Source organism: Cygnus olor, chromosome 1, assembly GCF_009769625.2.
Source record: "Cygnus olor isolate bCygOlo1 chromosome 1, bCygOlo1.pri.v2, whole genome shotgun sequence".
NCBI classification, from domain to species: domain Eukaryota; kingdom Metazoa; phylum Chordata; class Aves; order Anseriformes; family Anatidae; genus Cygnus; species Cygnus olor.
In genome coordinates, this window is record NC_049169.1 from 153,628,842 (window position 1) to 153,646,563 (window position 17,722).

Sequence of the window (17,722 nt, forward strand, 5' to 3'; positions counted from 1 at the left end):
AGGTTGCTTCCCACAGATGCACAGTGAAATATTTCGCAGTTGAAAAAAAGAATTGGGTGGCAAACACTTGCCTTTATTATCACTCGTACCACTCTCACTCATACTCACTCTCTTTGGAAGACTTGGTGTATGTGTGCACCCCAATGGATACCACTAAGGCAAAAGTAAAGCTCTATGTCAAGAGCAAAGGCAGATGCATACCCCATACATACATGCATACACAGAGTCATTACGAAATTCACCTTCCTTAATTCTTTATTTCATCAAAAAGTTCCAGCTGTGCAACATATATCTTACTCTCATGCCTGTACTCATAACGTGAGACTAAAAGATCTAGATTTGTAGAAAACAACCAACATTTGGCATAACTGCTCCGTGTGGAATACCAACCCATGTTCTCAGGATCACTCTGATGTCTCTGCAGAGAAAAGGTAACACAGCGTGCCCCAGCAGCACACAAACCCTGCGTCGAAAACACCAATTCTACAACTCAGACAGAGCCAGGCAAAGAAGACTGGATATTTATCTGCGTTAATAGCTTTTGTGAACAAGCCAGAGCTGCAAACAAAAGTAGTTTCACCTTCGTAACAATGAAAATGAGAGCTTAGACAGGGACTCACCTAAGCTTCCAGATGATCTGCTTCTAAAAACAAGGAACGCTTCTGCTTCTTCTGCTTGGGCGTCTGGGTGGGTTTCGTACCTCTTTGTTCTGCCAAAGCAGACTGCTGCTGTTGCACAGTGCTCGTTGTGCTTTCTCTTACCAAATGCAGTGGCTGAGTATTTTAATGAAGCTCGATCTGGAGTTCTACACGAGAAAGATGGGTGATATAAAATTATGCCCCTTCCCCTATCAATAACCACAGCCAGATTCCTTTGAGCCCTTCCTAAGAAGGGCTTTTTTATTTTTTGATGCTTGCAAATAGAGCTTCTGTTGTACTACGTATTGTTTGGCCAACAGCACTTCACTGCTTGTGGAAGATAAAGAATGGTTGGTAGCTTAGGAAGTTCTGTATTCCTGTAAGCATCAACTAAGGGACTTGAGAAACTAGTTTGAGATCCAGAGATTTTAAATTGGTGAAAAGTGAATTCAGAGTTTTTAAGGCTCAATGAGTTAAGAAAACGCTACAGAAGATTTGGATTACCCCTAACAAGTTCATTGGGGACAGGCAAGATGAGACCTCTGTGCACTTCAAGGACTGATTCAGTGCTCTTCTCTTTGATAACATTATTATTAACAAGACAGAAGCATCTGTGCAAAGCTGCTCTACACCACCTCTGGCATGCAGAGCAACCCCAGCTCCTGCTTCTATCTGTTTCCCCTTTATCTGGGCTGCAGGGAAGATTAGAATTGTTCCATCAGGAGAGCAACTCTAATGTTTCCACAGAAAGAGACAGACAATGCTGTTTCAGGGATAAAAGCACACGTACTGCTATTTCTCCACCTACTGTTAGTCTAAAGAAAGGAAAAGAGAAATTTGCCTGAAGCTTTGAGGAAACAGTATAAGAAAGCTGCAGAAAGAAAAATAGATGTTTTAGGGGAAATTCAAACAAAGAATACTTTATACAGGAAAAATCAAGGGTATGAAATTGGCTGATTTTTGTAATATCAGTGCTTGAGATAAATAACCTGACTTAGTAGTTCTCTCACTGTATCTGTTTTGAATTCATTTTCCAGATGTACGAATACTTGAACTTTGCAAATACAAGATTAAAAATATTTAACAAAGTGGGAACTGGAGCTGTAGGTACTTTGTTGTGTTATTTCAGCTACCTCTAAACAAACTACAGCATCAATCCATATGGTTAAGACAGTTTTAAGTCACAGAAATATTTGGATATAATGATCTAGGAAGGCTTTTGATACACCTCCTTCTGTGTCACTTCATTCAAACAACTTTCAAAGGCAAAACTAAGCTAACTCTTACAAATTTATTACATGTAGCTTTCTGCATTTTCTTGCTATAAAGGAAGGAAACTTGTACCTTCTTTTAAAAGATGTGTATGTTTTAAGGGACTGTCGAGATTGACTTGAAAAATGCTCTAGTAAAGAACTGAAGCTTATAAAGATCAACACAAATACTAACATCTTGAACTAATATAAGCACAAAAACTTCACACTGACTTTTGTTAGAAATCAGATACTCTATGTTTATTTTAGCTTCATGTTAGCTGGTAAATGGTGTATTGCTCTTGGAGTACTAAAAAACCCCTGAAACAGTTTTTGATTCTTTCAGGTCAGGCTACCAATTATATCTGATTGCTTTAAATAAAATACATACTACTATATCATCACTGGGTTGCACATTTGCAGCTGGAACAACGCTACATTTTATAAGTTATGAAATGCAATTGCATCTGAACATAAACATTTTCAAGTCAAGATATGTAAGTTTACTGTCATAAAAGGAATGCAGTTAAGTTTCCATTCTACACACGTGGGTGAAAAATTTGTTAAAAAGTCAAGAAACAAAAAAATGCATAAAATCTGCAATAGGCAACAATATACAAAGTTTCAAATATAAAATCATGACTTGTATAGCTTGTCACTTGCATCTTTTCACAAGAGGAAATTAAAAGAACCACACATCACTGGACTTCTACACAAGCTTCTTGTGTTTCAATGTCATTTATTGAGGAGTGAATGAGATACTGTCAGACATGCCAAAGAGACTTCACATTCAAGGGCTGGAAGCTGAACAGCTTTCCTCATTGAGTCACTGTACAAGTTGTTTTTGGGAATCTGAAAGTGCGATCAATGAGGTCTTCATGCTCGATGTTTTTGTCTTCGGTTTTTCTTCTTTTGATCTACTAACTTGTTGGGCAGAAGGGCACTTTCTACCCTACAAAGACTCACACTCCAATTAATACAATTAACACTAGATGTAGAGAAATGTTTATCTGTTATAACGTACATCTACTGCTGAATACAAGGTCTTAAAGCTGTTTCTTAATTCATTATGTCTAATGAGAAAATTCAACTTGTTTCCCTTTCACCATCATATGGATGGCTAATACCGTTAGAAAAATACTCTTCAGTGCTATTGTAGGGTTTACAGGAAACTTCTTCAGTGTTGTGGGATAGAAACCGATTTAAACACCGTTCTGAAAGGATGCTTCTTCCTGCTGCCACTGCCTGTAGGTTGCAGAAGTATGGCCTACACGCACTACAGTTCTGTTTTACTCAAAAAAGAAACAAAAGAAACCTAAACAATAGGGTAAACATTTATTTGGAGTTAGTTTTCTTGCAGATGATAATTAAGGCCCTTCAAGCAGAGTTCAGGAGCTCCTGTATGGCTGCCTGTTGATCTGCATTGAGCTGTGATATGCATTCTGTCCACAGTCCTCCAGATGTCTAGGGAAAAAAGAAAGAGAAGTTGTGTTTATGAAGGCTGACAAACTTCTAAAGCACACACTAAGCTTTCACATGCTGAGAGAGCTCAACATTCACTGGGCTTATCCCTGTAATATATATGCCAAAGGACAGACTGAAATCTTCAGTTTATACACAGTTCTGCATAGGTTCAATTAGAGATGCTGTGACATGCTCAATGGAGGCAAGTTGTGGTTAAGTAGCACCAAGAGTAATTGATTTGAAACTCCTAGGAACTCCCTGCAACTACCTGGGTCAAATTACAAATTGACTCCTCATTCTAGCCATTTGCTCTGCCTTGCACTCAAGTTAGAAGATCAACGTTCAGGCAGTACTGAATCATTCTTAAATACGAGATTATCTTTTAGGTACTGGTGCATCAATAACGCCTTCAGAAAAACTGAGCACTGTGATTACAGCGTGACTGTGTGTGTATGTGTGTAAAATTCTGCTGCAGACGCACTGGATTACTGTTTAGAGAGAACAGCAAATTGCCTCCCACAGAGAATGTATACACCATTTATCCAGGTAAACCTAAACCCACACTCTCCTTTTCCTCAGAATACCTTGTGTGCGCTACCAGAGTCCTCTGCTGACAGGCTAGCTTTTAAAGTCACCAGCAGTAGGAACTGGTGCTAAGGGTACCAGAAAATCCTGAAAATTAAAAGATGTTTGGAAAACAGTACTTTTTGGATTATCAAAAGAAGCTGAAACTACTTGGCCCTTGGCTTAGAATGACAATGACAGGAAAGAAAATATTGCATGTGATTGGCTTTAGGTCATTAGATTGTCCTTTGTAATAACAGTGATCTTTAAGTACATTTTAAAAGATTGTTTTATTGCAAGTTTGATATACTTTCAGCTATTATAAGCGCCCTGTTCTAACACATTTAAAAAAATAAAAATGGATTCTAATTCTTTTGAATTCTGTGAAGACAAAGTCCTCAAGAATTTTTTTATTTTTAGGTTTAGTTTGTTTCAAATAAGATTAGGCATTTTATACTCTCAGTTTACAGTGGAGTACTGCAGAATTAAGTGTGCTCTTCCAGCATTTCTGAATTTTAAATTGATATTACACTGAAATATTTCTGGCATGAGAACACCTAAGCACGAGGGAAGAAGTTCGCATTTAATTCCGACTATGACTGTAATGTTACTCATGTCAGGGGCTGGCAACGGAACAGCTCACTCAGATGACTGCAGAAGAAAGTCTTTCTGCCTGCTGCTGCTTCACAGATTCTAGGAGACTGTTAGCAACTACACAGCCTTCAAAATCCCTACCGTGGTACAAACATTTACAGTGCTCTGCTGAAATCAAGTTATTATGTGTGGAGAGATACAAGATAGGTAATAGTAAACTACAATTCTTAAAAACAAACAAAGAACTATCACCAACAAAACCACCCATACCATGAGCTTTAATTTCCCCCCCACCCCAGGCTGAAGGTAAATTAACTGAATCAGAACTCATCTCCATCCTAGACATTCCTATCAATCGTGGCCAAAACAACTTTACAAAAGCAACAGACAAAAAAACCAACAATACACAATTAACATATACACATACATACCACTGTATTGTGGAAAAATTAGCTGCTTTTGACCATTTAAGTTAAACTTAGCAAATGTACTGGCATAGCCTAAGTTCTATACCCTGAGTTTAAATACTAACAGCAAAGGATTCGTATCTGGAAACGAGAATCTACAGCAACCACTTAGATCAGTTTCACTTGGAATTTTTTGTTCATTTCATTGTATTTTCATGCCCTCAACTCAGAGTTTCAATAAAATAGGTCACTTTGTACCAAACATACTGTATCTCACAGGCTGATACAGGATTTTGGGAAGGATTCACTTGGATGAGTCTGTTTCTAGAACTCCTGAACCTGAGTTCATGCCACAGCATGCCAGGTACAATGGACAACGACTGAATAGCCGCTGCTCCAAATCCCACACACATTTGACAGGCCATGTGCTTGTCATGCTCACTACTTTCTATCATTAGGTGCTGCAACTGTCAAGTAAGCCCACCTGACAGCACCTGGCTCTGGATCAGATCTGATCGCACTCTCACCTACAACACTGCAGAGAGGTGCCGTGTGAATACTGAGAATGACGACATCCTTATCACCCAGCACCGTAAGTACTCAGTACAGCACAAACGAAGTGAACTTTAAGGTGGTTCCACAAAGGTAGGGAAGTGTGGAACAGAAGCCCATAGTTACTCTGGATTAAAGAGGCCAGCAGTAAAATTACTTGTAGTTTGCACTCATCGTCTAGCAAAGATATTAAGCCTCTGCTCTATTAGTAAATCACCACAGGATGCTGGGGACCCTTACAGGAACCATGGGGTGGATCAAATTCTGCAGTAGAGTTCACTGATACACAGATCAGCAGATTCCTCTCCAGACTTCAATTTCTGACTCACAGAAGGAAATAATTAAAAAAAAGAGAAACAAAAACCCAAAACCTAGTACTGGCTAGCATGTTAACCATCTAGCTGTATGTATCTTAAGACTTTTTTTTTCCCAATTAACAGGGACCTGAGAAATTTAGATTAAAAGACAGGCTTTATTCCTTTTCCAAGTGCAAAAGTTACAATTTTTATCAGTAACAGTTCTAGGAATGTCCAACGATCTCCATGATCACTGGTTGAAGCATCATTCTCTAAGGAGACGAGGCTCTCAAAACTGGTTTAATGGTTTGCTTACATCCAAAAGCAGATCCTAAATGTTCCTTTTACACCTAAGAAAACAAGTGTTTACCTGCACTTGGCGAACAACATTTGCCAACCGCTTGGTACATGGATCTTCGTGTTTAATAGCTTCATGAATTTCACCATCCGCAATTATACTGAATATTCTGGGAAGGTTAGAGTTGTTGGGACCGAGGACAACCGGGTTGTTGCTGTTATGATCAAAATAGATATTACAAATAAATCAGTGCTTAACTAAAAAAGTTCGGTAAACATTTCAAATGTAGGTTGAGTCATTTTGAAACATCTTATTCTTAAGCTGCTTGTTTACATTTAAGTTTCATTCAGCTTGGTAAGTACGCATAGTTTTGTTGCCTGCAGACAGAATGTTCCCTCTCCTGTTAATATTTAACCAGCTGATTCTTTAATCAGCCTACGCTATCAGAAAGAAGTTCTGTACTTTATGGAACTGTTGAGTTCCATGCAGATGGAACTGTAAATAATGCGACAGAAATACCCTGCCTAAAAGGGCCTCTTTCTTTCCCTCTCAGTGCTGGAAGTGGGAAGAGGTTATATTGCTGGTGTCAGAGAGCACCAGGGACTTCAGCTCTCTGCCAGCACTCTCACTGACAGCACAAGTAAACAGTTCTGCACCCTCTTTCCCAGCCAAGTGCTGGAGTAGAGGAGTGCTGGCAACCAGGGATCTGGGTGGAAAACATGTTCCACTTCCAGCCCTGCCACCTACCACTGCTAGAACACAGGGGCTGTGAATGCAGAAGTACGTAACAAGGCTGAGCCATCTGCACAGAGCTGGGGACAAGAGAAGTGCGCTAGTACTAGAAATCCCAATTTCTGTACTGACATGAACACACACACACACATATTATTATGATTTCTCAATACAACTGTGCTATTATCAGTATAGAGCCTTCAGTTACCACCACCCATTTTTAGACAGATACATGGTATTAACATAGCTTTCCTACAGTCTTTCCTATTTAGTGACTTACTTTCTACTTTTCCAGTAAGATATAATACTTAGCATCAGCCAATAACTAGAACATGACTACTATATGATTCAGAAGCTGAAATTCCTGTACACAATTACCAAGCGCAACTTCCACCTGCATCAGAAGTCCCTGCCCCCCATCCCTGACCTATGGGAGGAAGCACAAGTATAAAGAACAAGCTTTGGGACAAGATGCTTTCAACAGTAACTGAAATTACTACGGACTTCAGGGAGACACATTCTGTCATGAAATTATCTATTATTTCTCTAGTTCACACTCTTGTTTTGTCAATATTCAACATCAAAAAGGTGCAAAGCTATTTTAAAAGGTTATGAAAACAAGACTGCAAGTGCATACATGCCGTCCCTAAGTAAAAACACCTGGGCAGTGCTGAGATAGAAGCAGAGTATCAAAAGTTTGCCTGAAACTTCCTTCATAAGTTCCCAGCTGATATGCTCCCATCATGTACATATAAAAAGCTGCCAGGATTTTTTTCAAGACATGTTAGGATGAGAACAGTGACTGTTTATAGAACAGTAATAACACACTGGAAGGCTCAGTTACAACTTTGTAAATTAACTTCTCTAAAGCATTCATAGGTTAATCTGACAGTTTCTCAGTTTTAGAAAATGAATACAAACAAACAACCTGCAAACAAGCTTGTTTTGTGCTTAACATCAGGAGTTCACCTTACCTCTCAATTAAGTCACACAGATAATTGAAAGTATGAACAGCTTCTTCTTTATCTTCATGAAGTGGAAGCCATGATAACCAGTGTGGCAGAACTTCTTCAACATTTACACAGTCTGGCTTGAATTTCATTATCTTTCCTACAGCTGAAATGCAGTTCTCTGTTGCATTGACATTCTCTTTGGTTTTGGCATCTGGTGACTGAATGACTCTCACCAGCAAAGGAAGCGCTTCTAATTGTTAAACAACAAAAGAATAAAATTTAATGCACAAATGCACAATCAAGTTATATTTCATCAACAAAGTCTACATGAGATAACTGCATATATTACACAAGGTCTATGAACTAGGTTGTGGTGTTTTCTCTTGTCACCCAAGCACCAAAATCCAGCCATCCCGATGCTCCGCTACCACCCTGTTACTCCAGTCATGCCGATGTCCCACTGCTTTTACGTTCTTCCCTGCTCAATGCTGCGTAAAAGACATAGATAGAGCTATGCAAAGAAACACAAGGGAACAGCTACTGCAAAAGTTTGGGTTTGCTTTACAAAAAAACTTCAGTCTCTCGGTTGTATTCACACAACCTACAAGACATTGTAATTTATAGTTAAAAAATAGATTAAACATCTGTTTGTTATCTAACAGCTTTTATAAACATAGATTATGAAAAGCACTAGAACAGTGATATTCACTTTAATTTGGACTGCAGTGCATGTCCAAAGTGCCTGCCTGCTGTACACCTATCGCATGTGCATACACACGCAAACATATATATATGGACATACATATATCATGCCCCTGTCCCCCCATCACCCCAAAAAATGGTGCGCTAGGAAAAACTCAAAACTAATCTCATCTGGTGAATCCACCTGGCATGGTTTAAATCGCAAAAATCAAACTTCATGGAAAAATACCCGTTTTCGTGCAAGGTTAATAATTATTTTATTTGAAATAGTCATGTGGGTAACCACATACATACTTCTAATGAGCATTCATGCCACATTTTTAGTTACTTCTGTCCATGCAGCCTTCAGAAGCACCCTAAAAGCAGGAAGAACTGTCCCTGTGGTGTTCTGCTAAAAATACAATCCTAAACCTGTAAAATTCTATACCAGCACAGAAAACAGGTTGTGGAATTGTGCAGAAGGCACACTTCAAAATAACTCCAATTACTGAAGAGTGAGATCTCACACTACTTGATTTTCATCAGGAAGCTTTGCAGTTAAGTAATACACTGTGACACTTTGGTATACTGCCCTTACTGAATTTGATTTTTGAAGAATTCAGCAGCTCTGGAAAAATATTAACCCTAAGCTACAAGAAGATACTTTTACGGGGTTGGTTATTACAGAACCACAGGAACATTGGTCAGTAGAACCACGAGCCTGTGTATTGAATGCAGGATAATGAGACTCTCCGTAAAGCAGAGCTTGTTTCACAGAAGTCTGCAATGTCCAGACAAACTGAGTCTGCATTTTACGCCTCAGGCTATCATGACTACTGGAGCTAAATCTCATCTGTGTTTCCTCACACTGCTTAGTAGTAATGGATGACTGTGTCATCCATATGTGTCCTTGCAGCCATAAGATTAGTAAGACACCCAAATCAGCGTTATCTTCTCCATACAATTTAGGAGACTTTTTTTTCCTGTCTAGAAAACAGATCTATTCTCTCACACAGACTTTGCAGTAGATAATTCAAAAAAACCAAGTCAAACTGAACAAGCCCCCAAAATACCCCACCACCTTTTAACTATAAAACTATAACTATCATCATCTATAATAATTTTTTGTAAAGGCTATTTACGCTGTCATCTTACTCCACCAAAAGACTTGAGGCCACTAACATGATTTAGGAAGAAACACACATGTTTGATTAATACAGTATTCACACAAAGTAGCTGATTATATCCTTCTACCAACATAAGAATCACAGAACAGCCCAGGTTGGAAGGGACCATTGAAGATCAGAGAATGAGACCCCACAAGCTCTCTGGGCAACGTGTTCCAGTGCTCTCTCACCCTCGCAGTGAAATGGCCCCTCATATTCAGCTGGAACCTCCTGTGCTTCAGTTTGTGCCTGCTGCCTCTCATCCTGTCACTGGGCACAACTGAAAAGAGACCAGCTCCATCCTCTTGACACCCTCCTGTCAGGTATTTATATACATTAATGAGGTCTCCCCTCAGTCTTCTCTTTTCTAGGCTAAACAGGCCCAGGTCTCTCAGCCTGTCCTTGTACTACAGGTGCCCTAATCCTTTCATCATCTTCATAGCCCTCCTCTGGACTCGCTCCAGTAGTTCCATGTCCCTCTTGTACTGCAGAGCCCAGAACTGGACACAGCACTCCAGGTGTGGCCTCACCAGGGTCGAGTAGAGGGGGAGGATCACCTCCCTTGACCTGCTGGCAACACTCTTCCGAATGCAGCCCAGGATACTGTTGGCCTTCTTGGCCACAAGGGCACATTGCTGACTTGTGGTCAGCCTGCTGTCCACCAGGACTCCCAGGTCCCTCTCTGCAGAGCTGCCCTCCAGGCGGTCAGCCCCCAGCCTGTACTGGTGCTTGGGGTTATTCCTCCCGAGGTGCAGGACCCTGCACTTGCCCTTGTTGAACTTCATGAGGTTAGAACCAAGAAATAGGAGCAATGTTGACAGTCCCATAAATTGTAACCTTGTAAACTTACTTTCCCCCTTAGCTACTTGATTTGTTGTAGTTTTTCCCCCTTTAATCTTACTTTTTTATTCTTTACTAACTCTATTTTTAATTCTTAGTTTCACCATAAAGTAGCTCCTGTGCCATTAACAAGTTCTAGAGATTCCTATCTTTTTCATCTGAGTGCCAGAAATATCCAAATTGAAATCTGCTTTTTCTGAACTGTCTCGAGCTTTTAACACACTGCTACAAAGTTGCAAAAAATCGATATGCTAACACCATATATTAATCAGTAAAGAAATTAAGTTATAAATGAGAGCTCACAAACATGATGTTTTCAGAGAAGACAGTAAAACCTATGGGGTAGATAGCTTCTCATGCCATGGATTTAGTTTGTTTCTAATCACAGCTGATCTTCATCTATTAAAATAAATCACAAAGTTCTTTTATGTATAGTTGTATCTAAAATGCTTTTGAGATGCCTGCTAATAAGCTGTATGCTGTAAGATAAAAAGGTTATTTTATCTAAACATCCAACTAAAGGTGACGGCAGGTGTCTGGGCTTAGTCAAGAATTGTTCGTCCAAATATGAAGAAGGTTTAAAGTTGGCCAAGGTGAAGTCTAATGAATGACAAAATGAGACTTCAACAGCTGAAAAAACACCACCAAAACTCCAAAATCAGAACAGTCCTGACCTCAGTTTGTACTCCTCTAGTACTGGGACAAGACAAAAAGTTTATGGAAGAATTTTCAAAAAAGTCTTTTAGGAAGCATTTCTGTGGACAATTTAAAAAGACATGTACAAGAAAGGTATTTCTTAAGAAATAAGCATCTGCACAGACTATATTTTTAAAAATCTATGTAAATCAAATGTGCTAAGCAGAAAACAGAAATGCTATTAAGTGCATCATCAACCGACAGAATTCAGGTACTTTAATAATAATCAGTCTACCACAGAGCTCATACTGACAGGTTTTCATTGCCAAAGAGCTAAGACCTCATTAACCAAAGGTGAGCAGTACTTTATTTTGGGGTGGTGGCGGTGGTATGTATGTGTAGGGTTGTGGGGAGAGCATTGTGCACAGGATCACACATTCAAATCGTTTTATCAAGCGAACACACATACCTGTGCAAAAAGGACGATAGCTGTCCCCACCAAATTGTGCCATAACTCCAACACCGTAGGCAGCTGCTTGCCTAACCTCCGGGCTGTTATCACATATTGATTGCAGCATCGGCCTCAGGAAGTATTCAGCGTACTTGAACGAAGAGGGGCTGCAGTGCTCCACGATGTCGTCAAAAATGCACAGCCCCCACTGCCTATCCGGCCATGGCCTCTGCGGACACTGCAGCAAAAACAGGTAATATTGAAGCCACCTTAAAACAGGTAGTTTTGTACAGTCAATGATTGTATCAACAAAACAATCAGTGTTATAGTAACAGTGGTCTAGCATTTTTGTTAAATTCTTCCTGGATTAAAAGTAATTCTACAAGCACACCAATTTCTATAGTGACAGTTGCAGCAGTATCGTTAACATAAAATCCAGGTGAATATCTGAGCTAATTAAAAGAATAATGGTTTTGGCTAAATCCTTTACCTGCATTTCATGCTCCATTACCTATTCCATTCTCATTTTTTCCCAATAGTCTGCCATGCTTTTTTTTGGCTCCTTTCTTAAAATCCCTTTTAGAGAATATCAGACACTCCCAGGAAAATTAAATTTCTAAAAATAGTTGTCAGAGATCCTAGATCTTGCAACACAAATTATAATTATCATAGCAGGGCATTTTTTTTTTTTAAAAAAAGCATGGTGTGACTTCATATTAGACCTGGACTAAACCTTGAAATGCCTCTATTTTGTAAAACAACTGCTACATTCTATCTACCAAGTTCTCTGAGATGTCAGCACGGAATACCTACTGCGCATTCAGGAGAAAAACGAACAACAAAAAAAAGACAGTAAAAAGGAAAATTAGGTACTTACAATTAAGTTGACAATTAGTGGAAGTAGTCTTTCAAACCACGGCAGCACCTTCTCTTTATAACTGCTGAATATTGAGTGCAAAATGTCGGATACTTTAGTCAAAATATAAACGTCACTGTCATCCTGATAGGAAAAGGATACAACTCACATTGAGACCAGTGATCTTTAAAATACCAGAAAATCACATGAAACCCTAAGGTCTCTAAACTAATAGAAGAAAGCTGTTTAATGATTTGGTTTTGTAAAGAGTCTTTTTAAGTCCAATATTTTGAACTCTTGCTTTAAGGTTAAAGTCCGCTGCTATTTAACTTAAGACCATCCAATCATCTAGGACTCAATCATCTAGGACTTGTAGGTTTGTCTCAGGGATGGAAAAGTTTTAAGACAAATGCTTCAGTGGATTCCCTTTACAGAAAACAGAAGGCCCTTCTCCTCTTCTGGAGCTTACATATACTGTAAAAGCTTTTATTGAAAAGTAAACAGATAACTGCCTTTGTGCTAGAACGTGGCAAAAATACGAAGAGTATTAATCTTCTCCTCTTATCCTTTAACTTCATTTTTCACTTTGCCTAATTAACGAATCAAACCGGTGAAGTAAACATTCGTTGCACAGATTCAGCTATTAACTCACGTCATATCTGCAAGTGAGGACTGCAACCTTAGACATGCTTGTGCTGGGAAAACCATTTGACTTTGTTCTGTTGTACTCTGCATGGTTCCCTTAATCAGTTTATCCTTTCACAGGCAGGGAAAACAGAACACGGGTAGTTTCTGGTCCCTAGTGAGAAACTAATAACAACCTCTCATGCAACAGGCAGCCTGCCACAACATGATATTTAAGCCCTCACTGTTTAGCCAACTTCTGCATTGCCAAGGCATAATTTAAGCAGTAACTCTGGAACACATGCACAAATTAAAATAGAGAGAAAGAACTGCTGCAGCTCAGCACATCACAAGGTCCATCTGGCCTGGTATGGATTTAAAAAAATTATTTACTTATTTTACTAATAGCCAATAATAGATGCATAGGGATAGAGTTATGTTTGCATAATGTATGCCTCCTCCTACCCCACATCAAATCAAAAAAAAAGCTACTGCCTAAGCCAGGGCTGTATCTGGATATTTGATTGACATTACTGTTTCAGTATCTTTCTTTCTTGACTTCTGTCATTGCCTTTATGTACCCCTTAATATTTCTGCTGCCTTGAGGTAAGTGCTTACATACACATATTCTGGGACTGAAGATGTATAACCAAATGTTGTTCATTACTACGTGTTAATTCTGTCCATATGGCAAGTGACATTCTGGTCCTACGCCTCCTTTCACAAAGCAACACAGACAAGTCCTCCTCGCAGTCTTCAAAAAACAACAGCAAATACGAATTAAAACATTTTTAAAAATGCCTTGCAACTCTGTTGCAGAGTATGGATACAGCTTCTCTTGAAATGGTTCTGTTTGCTAGCATTTTCTCTCCTTATCACTATAGAGTGACAGTTAAGAAGACAGACTAAACACTACAAATAAGAAAGGGAGAAAAAATCAGGAAAGGCTTTTGATTCAAGACTTGAACTGTGGGCTTTTTGTTGTTTTTGATCCCAAGCTGTATGCAGTTGCCAGAATTCTATCCTTTTAAATGCAAGCCTAAAGTTCCCAAAGGAAAAGGGCACAAGAAATGCATTATTTAAGAATGTATTTACACATAGGTACCTGATTTGTTAGGATATATTCTGGAGTCTGCAAACAGTGTAAATTCAGGTAGTCAAGCTTAACAATCTAATTATGCATCATGTGGCAAAAATCTTTCTTAAATTTACTGAGTATCCTCTGTGTCTCATTATACACAGCAGTAACTTATTCTTTATTAAATCATTAGTATGGAGAGATTAACAGAATTATTGTATCTTTTCTAGAGTCACCTTTACTTCAACCTAAAGGCGGCTCGGTATCTTAGAGGATAAGTAGTTATTTTGGTATTGTCTCCTAAGAAAACAATACGCCAGCTGTTCATTCTGTTGTCCTCCTGTGATACTATTTTAAGGCTCTCTCTTTTTCAGACAGGCTCCTGATATCATGTGTCTATGTATCAGAGGTATGGCTCAAAGATTAAGAGCCACCTAGGTAATAAGGCACAAAGGAAAGTAAGTCAGCAAGGGTGGGCCTTGGATTATCACAAAAGCATCTGACAGACTACTTAAGAAAAAGTTATGAGAAGAATTGCTTGAGAGGATGAAGTGAAGAGCTAGATCCTGAAATTCTTCTTTCAATATACTGGACAAGGAAACCTTTGGTGTTTTCCAACTCACATGCACAGCGTGACCCATTTCTGGAAGGAATATGACAACAGTGCATTCTCCCAGGAAGAAATAATTCTGAGAGTAGGCACTATACTTTAACTGAGTTGCATGTCATATCTGTGTAATGCATTTCCATCCTGGTACTTTATGAGGGGAAAAACTACCCAAACCAACTTACTTCATCTTGTAATGACTCTTCAACTTGTTCATCGTAGTCTTCATCTTGTCTTTTCACTAAATTAAAAAGAAATGTTAAACAATTAGATTGCTACATATGCTTAAGAAGCTTGTAAAAGGAAAAACAGATTCAGAAACAAATTTAGAAAATGGGAAACACTATCTGAAGATGCAACAGGAATTTTCTGTCTTTATGAAACTTCAAAGAGCTTTCACAGAAAAACAAATACAATGACACACCTCAGACTAGTAACATGTAAAAGAACATGAAACATGTTCACAAGGACAAAAAAGTATAGAAATAAGACACCACTGTTGCTTTAAAACTGCAAAGTCTTCAGATGAAAAGACATAGAAGTGACAACTCCACAGACACAAGTGCCATCTTCAGGTAATCTGTCCACCAAGTTTTAATTAATCTACTATAGTATTTCTGCAAATTACACTATCTTCATCCTCCCAGAGCTTACAAATGTAATTCAGTGGATTTTGTTGTTTCAAAATCCAACTGCCTTGTATAAACATGCAAGTTAAAGAAATCCCAACTAAGCACTTTTGTGTTCAGAAATGATTGGAAGTTCTGCTTTAAAGAACAGCTACTACGATTCTACATTAACAGAAATTTACGCTGACCTACCCTGTCTTAATTCTTGATTTTTAAAGTGCTCTTCTAGTTTTCCTTTTAATATTCCTCCAAGTTCTTCAAAGTGTTCGTTGTTAAGGCATCCATCCCCCATTACCTCAATGCACTAGTGAAAGAAAATGATCAGTTATTCAGATTTAAGGTACCTGAGCAGTCTCAATGAAATCTAAAACATGCAGAGAAAATTAATGCACACTAAGTGATCATTAGCAGAAATAACACTAATAGAGCTGTCATGCTGTGATCAGTTCTCAAATTAATCAAATAAGGCACAGTATCACTGCACATTTCACCTACATTTTTCAAGTGGTTTGTGATTAAAATAAACAAGCCTGGTATTTATTTTAGGTTAATACTTATTTATCCCCCCTTTCCTCCCTGCCCAAACATTCAAAATACCAATGTAGAGCTAGAAAAAACAGAGCAAAAATGTAGACGTAGCCTTGCATTTCTTCCAGGCAGAAACACATACTTTCTTACCTTAAAAAGCTATCAACAGTACTGCCACATAATTTGTGAGAAAAAGAAAGTTACCTTTGCAAAAGAATGCATTATTTCTGAGAGAACATCTGAATCTGGTTCTGTCCCAATTGCTTTGATGAGCGCATCACACATGAAGTGCCACATCTGTGTGAGGTACTCTGGCCCGCGAACTCTAGCACATTCAAGGAGGAGGGGCATCGACTCTGCTGCAGCCACTCGAACACGTTTTATTATTAAGGAAATAAAACGACCAAGGCCAACATAAAGCCTTAGAATGCAAGCACCACTCACTATTAATGACATTAATTTCCTACTTGAAATTGATTTTTTATTACACCCTAATGCATTTAATTTCTTAATTACATACATATTAAGATTAGAAAAAAATTAAACTATTTGCTATTTAGACGTTGTTTCAAGCCCATTTCAAACAGGAAAGCTATTCAAGTTGCCTCAGTTTGTTGAGGCAAAGAACACTTTCTGTACTGTTTGCTTTTAATGTTACAGATAAGCTTACTTAAAAGAAACTAAGGGGGAAAGCTAGGATTTGTTTCCTAAAGACATATGTAAACCAACATTCCCTCCCCCAAATCTGCTATAAAGCAACAGAATATTCTAACACTAACACTTTCAATTAATTTAAGAAATAGCAACCAAGACTGATTCTTCCAAACTATGTTTCCATTTTCACAGTCGAATTCATTAATAGGATATCATCGTGGAAATAGAACTTCAGTAAGGGAACCATCAGCTTTACAACTTGTTCTGTGTACTCCACAAACCCTTCCTTTAGCTCTTTTGCATAGCAAACCTGAAACAAAATATTGAGGTGTCACCTTTAATGGAAAATACCTTTACTAACATTTTTAAATTACAGAATGGGGAGAAAGACAGTTAAAAGATCGGAATTTTTTAACGTGCAGCAATCTACTTACCCCCCTCAAACTGTGGCAGTTTAAGAAACCCTGATAGCAACATCATTTCTCACTCTTAAAGCATGCTTTTTTAATAAAAACAATTCAGAAACATCAGTATTTGCAAAAAAAGTACAATTCTTTAACATCTTCAATTCTGTCAAAGTTTTGCTAACACTTGATATTCATCTTAAAAACTTAAGCTCTAAAAATATCTTTAATCAAGTAAACAGGATAATTAATGCCTGAAATACAAACTCAACACTATCACCAAAAGAAAAAAACTTTTTAATTCGATAGTTATAGATTTATTTGATGTTATAGATTTTGGTTTCAAGACTTGATTGTCCAGGAATACACAGATCACCAAGACCGCCCTATTACTCACCAGCATCTGGCATGCAGTTGCTTTTTCTTCAAGGCCTGCAGTTTTAATTCCAAAACTCTGCTGATCTCCTAGGTTTACAAATTCCCAACCATCATCATCGCTCATATTCTCCATATCTTGTGCTGTTATTAAAAAAGTAATTAAAATCTTAAAATGATATGACATTACTTTCAGTGTTTTTCAAGTAAAACATTAGCTTAAAACTTACTGTCTAAGAGAGCTACTTCAGGTTTAATGGATGCAGTCTTCATTAAAGGTCCCATGACAACAGGAAGGTACTGCTGAAATTCCTTTCCAAGAATTTTACACATCCTGGCCCATGCTGAGATCATGTAAGAAATCTATAAGAAAGAATACAGTCAGAATTTGCATGTCCCATTTTTTTATTTTAATGCATATTTAAAAGGATATCATAAAAGTACA

At 38.3% G+C, this 17,722-nt stretch overlaps 1 protein-coding gene across 1 annotated transcript in view; it reads right to left on the bottom strand.

The window, feature by feature from the left end:
- Positions 1–2,610: 2,610 nt before the first annotated feature.
- IPO5 (importin 5) overlaps positions 2,611–17,722 on the bottom strand; it is a 41,186-nt gene continuing 26,074 nt past the window's right edge. The window contains exons 16-26 of the mRNA XM_040538429.1: positions 17,508–17,640; positions 17,300–17,421; positions 16,712–16,808; positions 16,049–16,221; positions 15,509–15,620; positions 14,873–14,928; positions 12,400–12,522; positions 11,541–11,760; positions 7,770–7,998; positions 6,136–6,277; positions 2,611–3,352 (exon numbers count right to left, since the gene is read on the bottom strand). Of these exons, the coding sequence (XP_040394363.1) occupies positions 3,266–3,352; positions 6,136–6,277; positions 7,770–7,998; positions 11,541–11,760; positions 12,400–12,522; positions 14,873–14,928; positions 15,509–15,620; positions 16,049–16,221; positions 16,712–16,808; positions 17,300–17,421; positions 17,508–17,640 (1,494 nt within the window). The 3' untranslated portion in view covers positions 2,611–3,265. The remainder of the gene's footprint in view (positions 3,353–6,135; positions 6,278–7,769; positions 7,999–11,540; positions 11,761–12,399; positions 12,523–14,872; positions 14,929–15,508; positions 15,621–16,048; positions 16,222–16,711; positions 16,809–17,299; positions 17,422–17,507; positions 17,641–17,722) is intronic.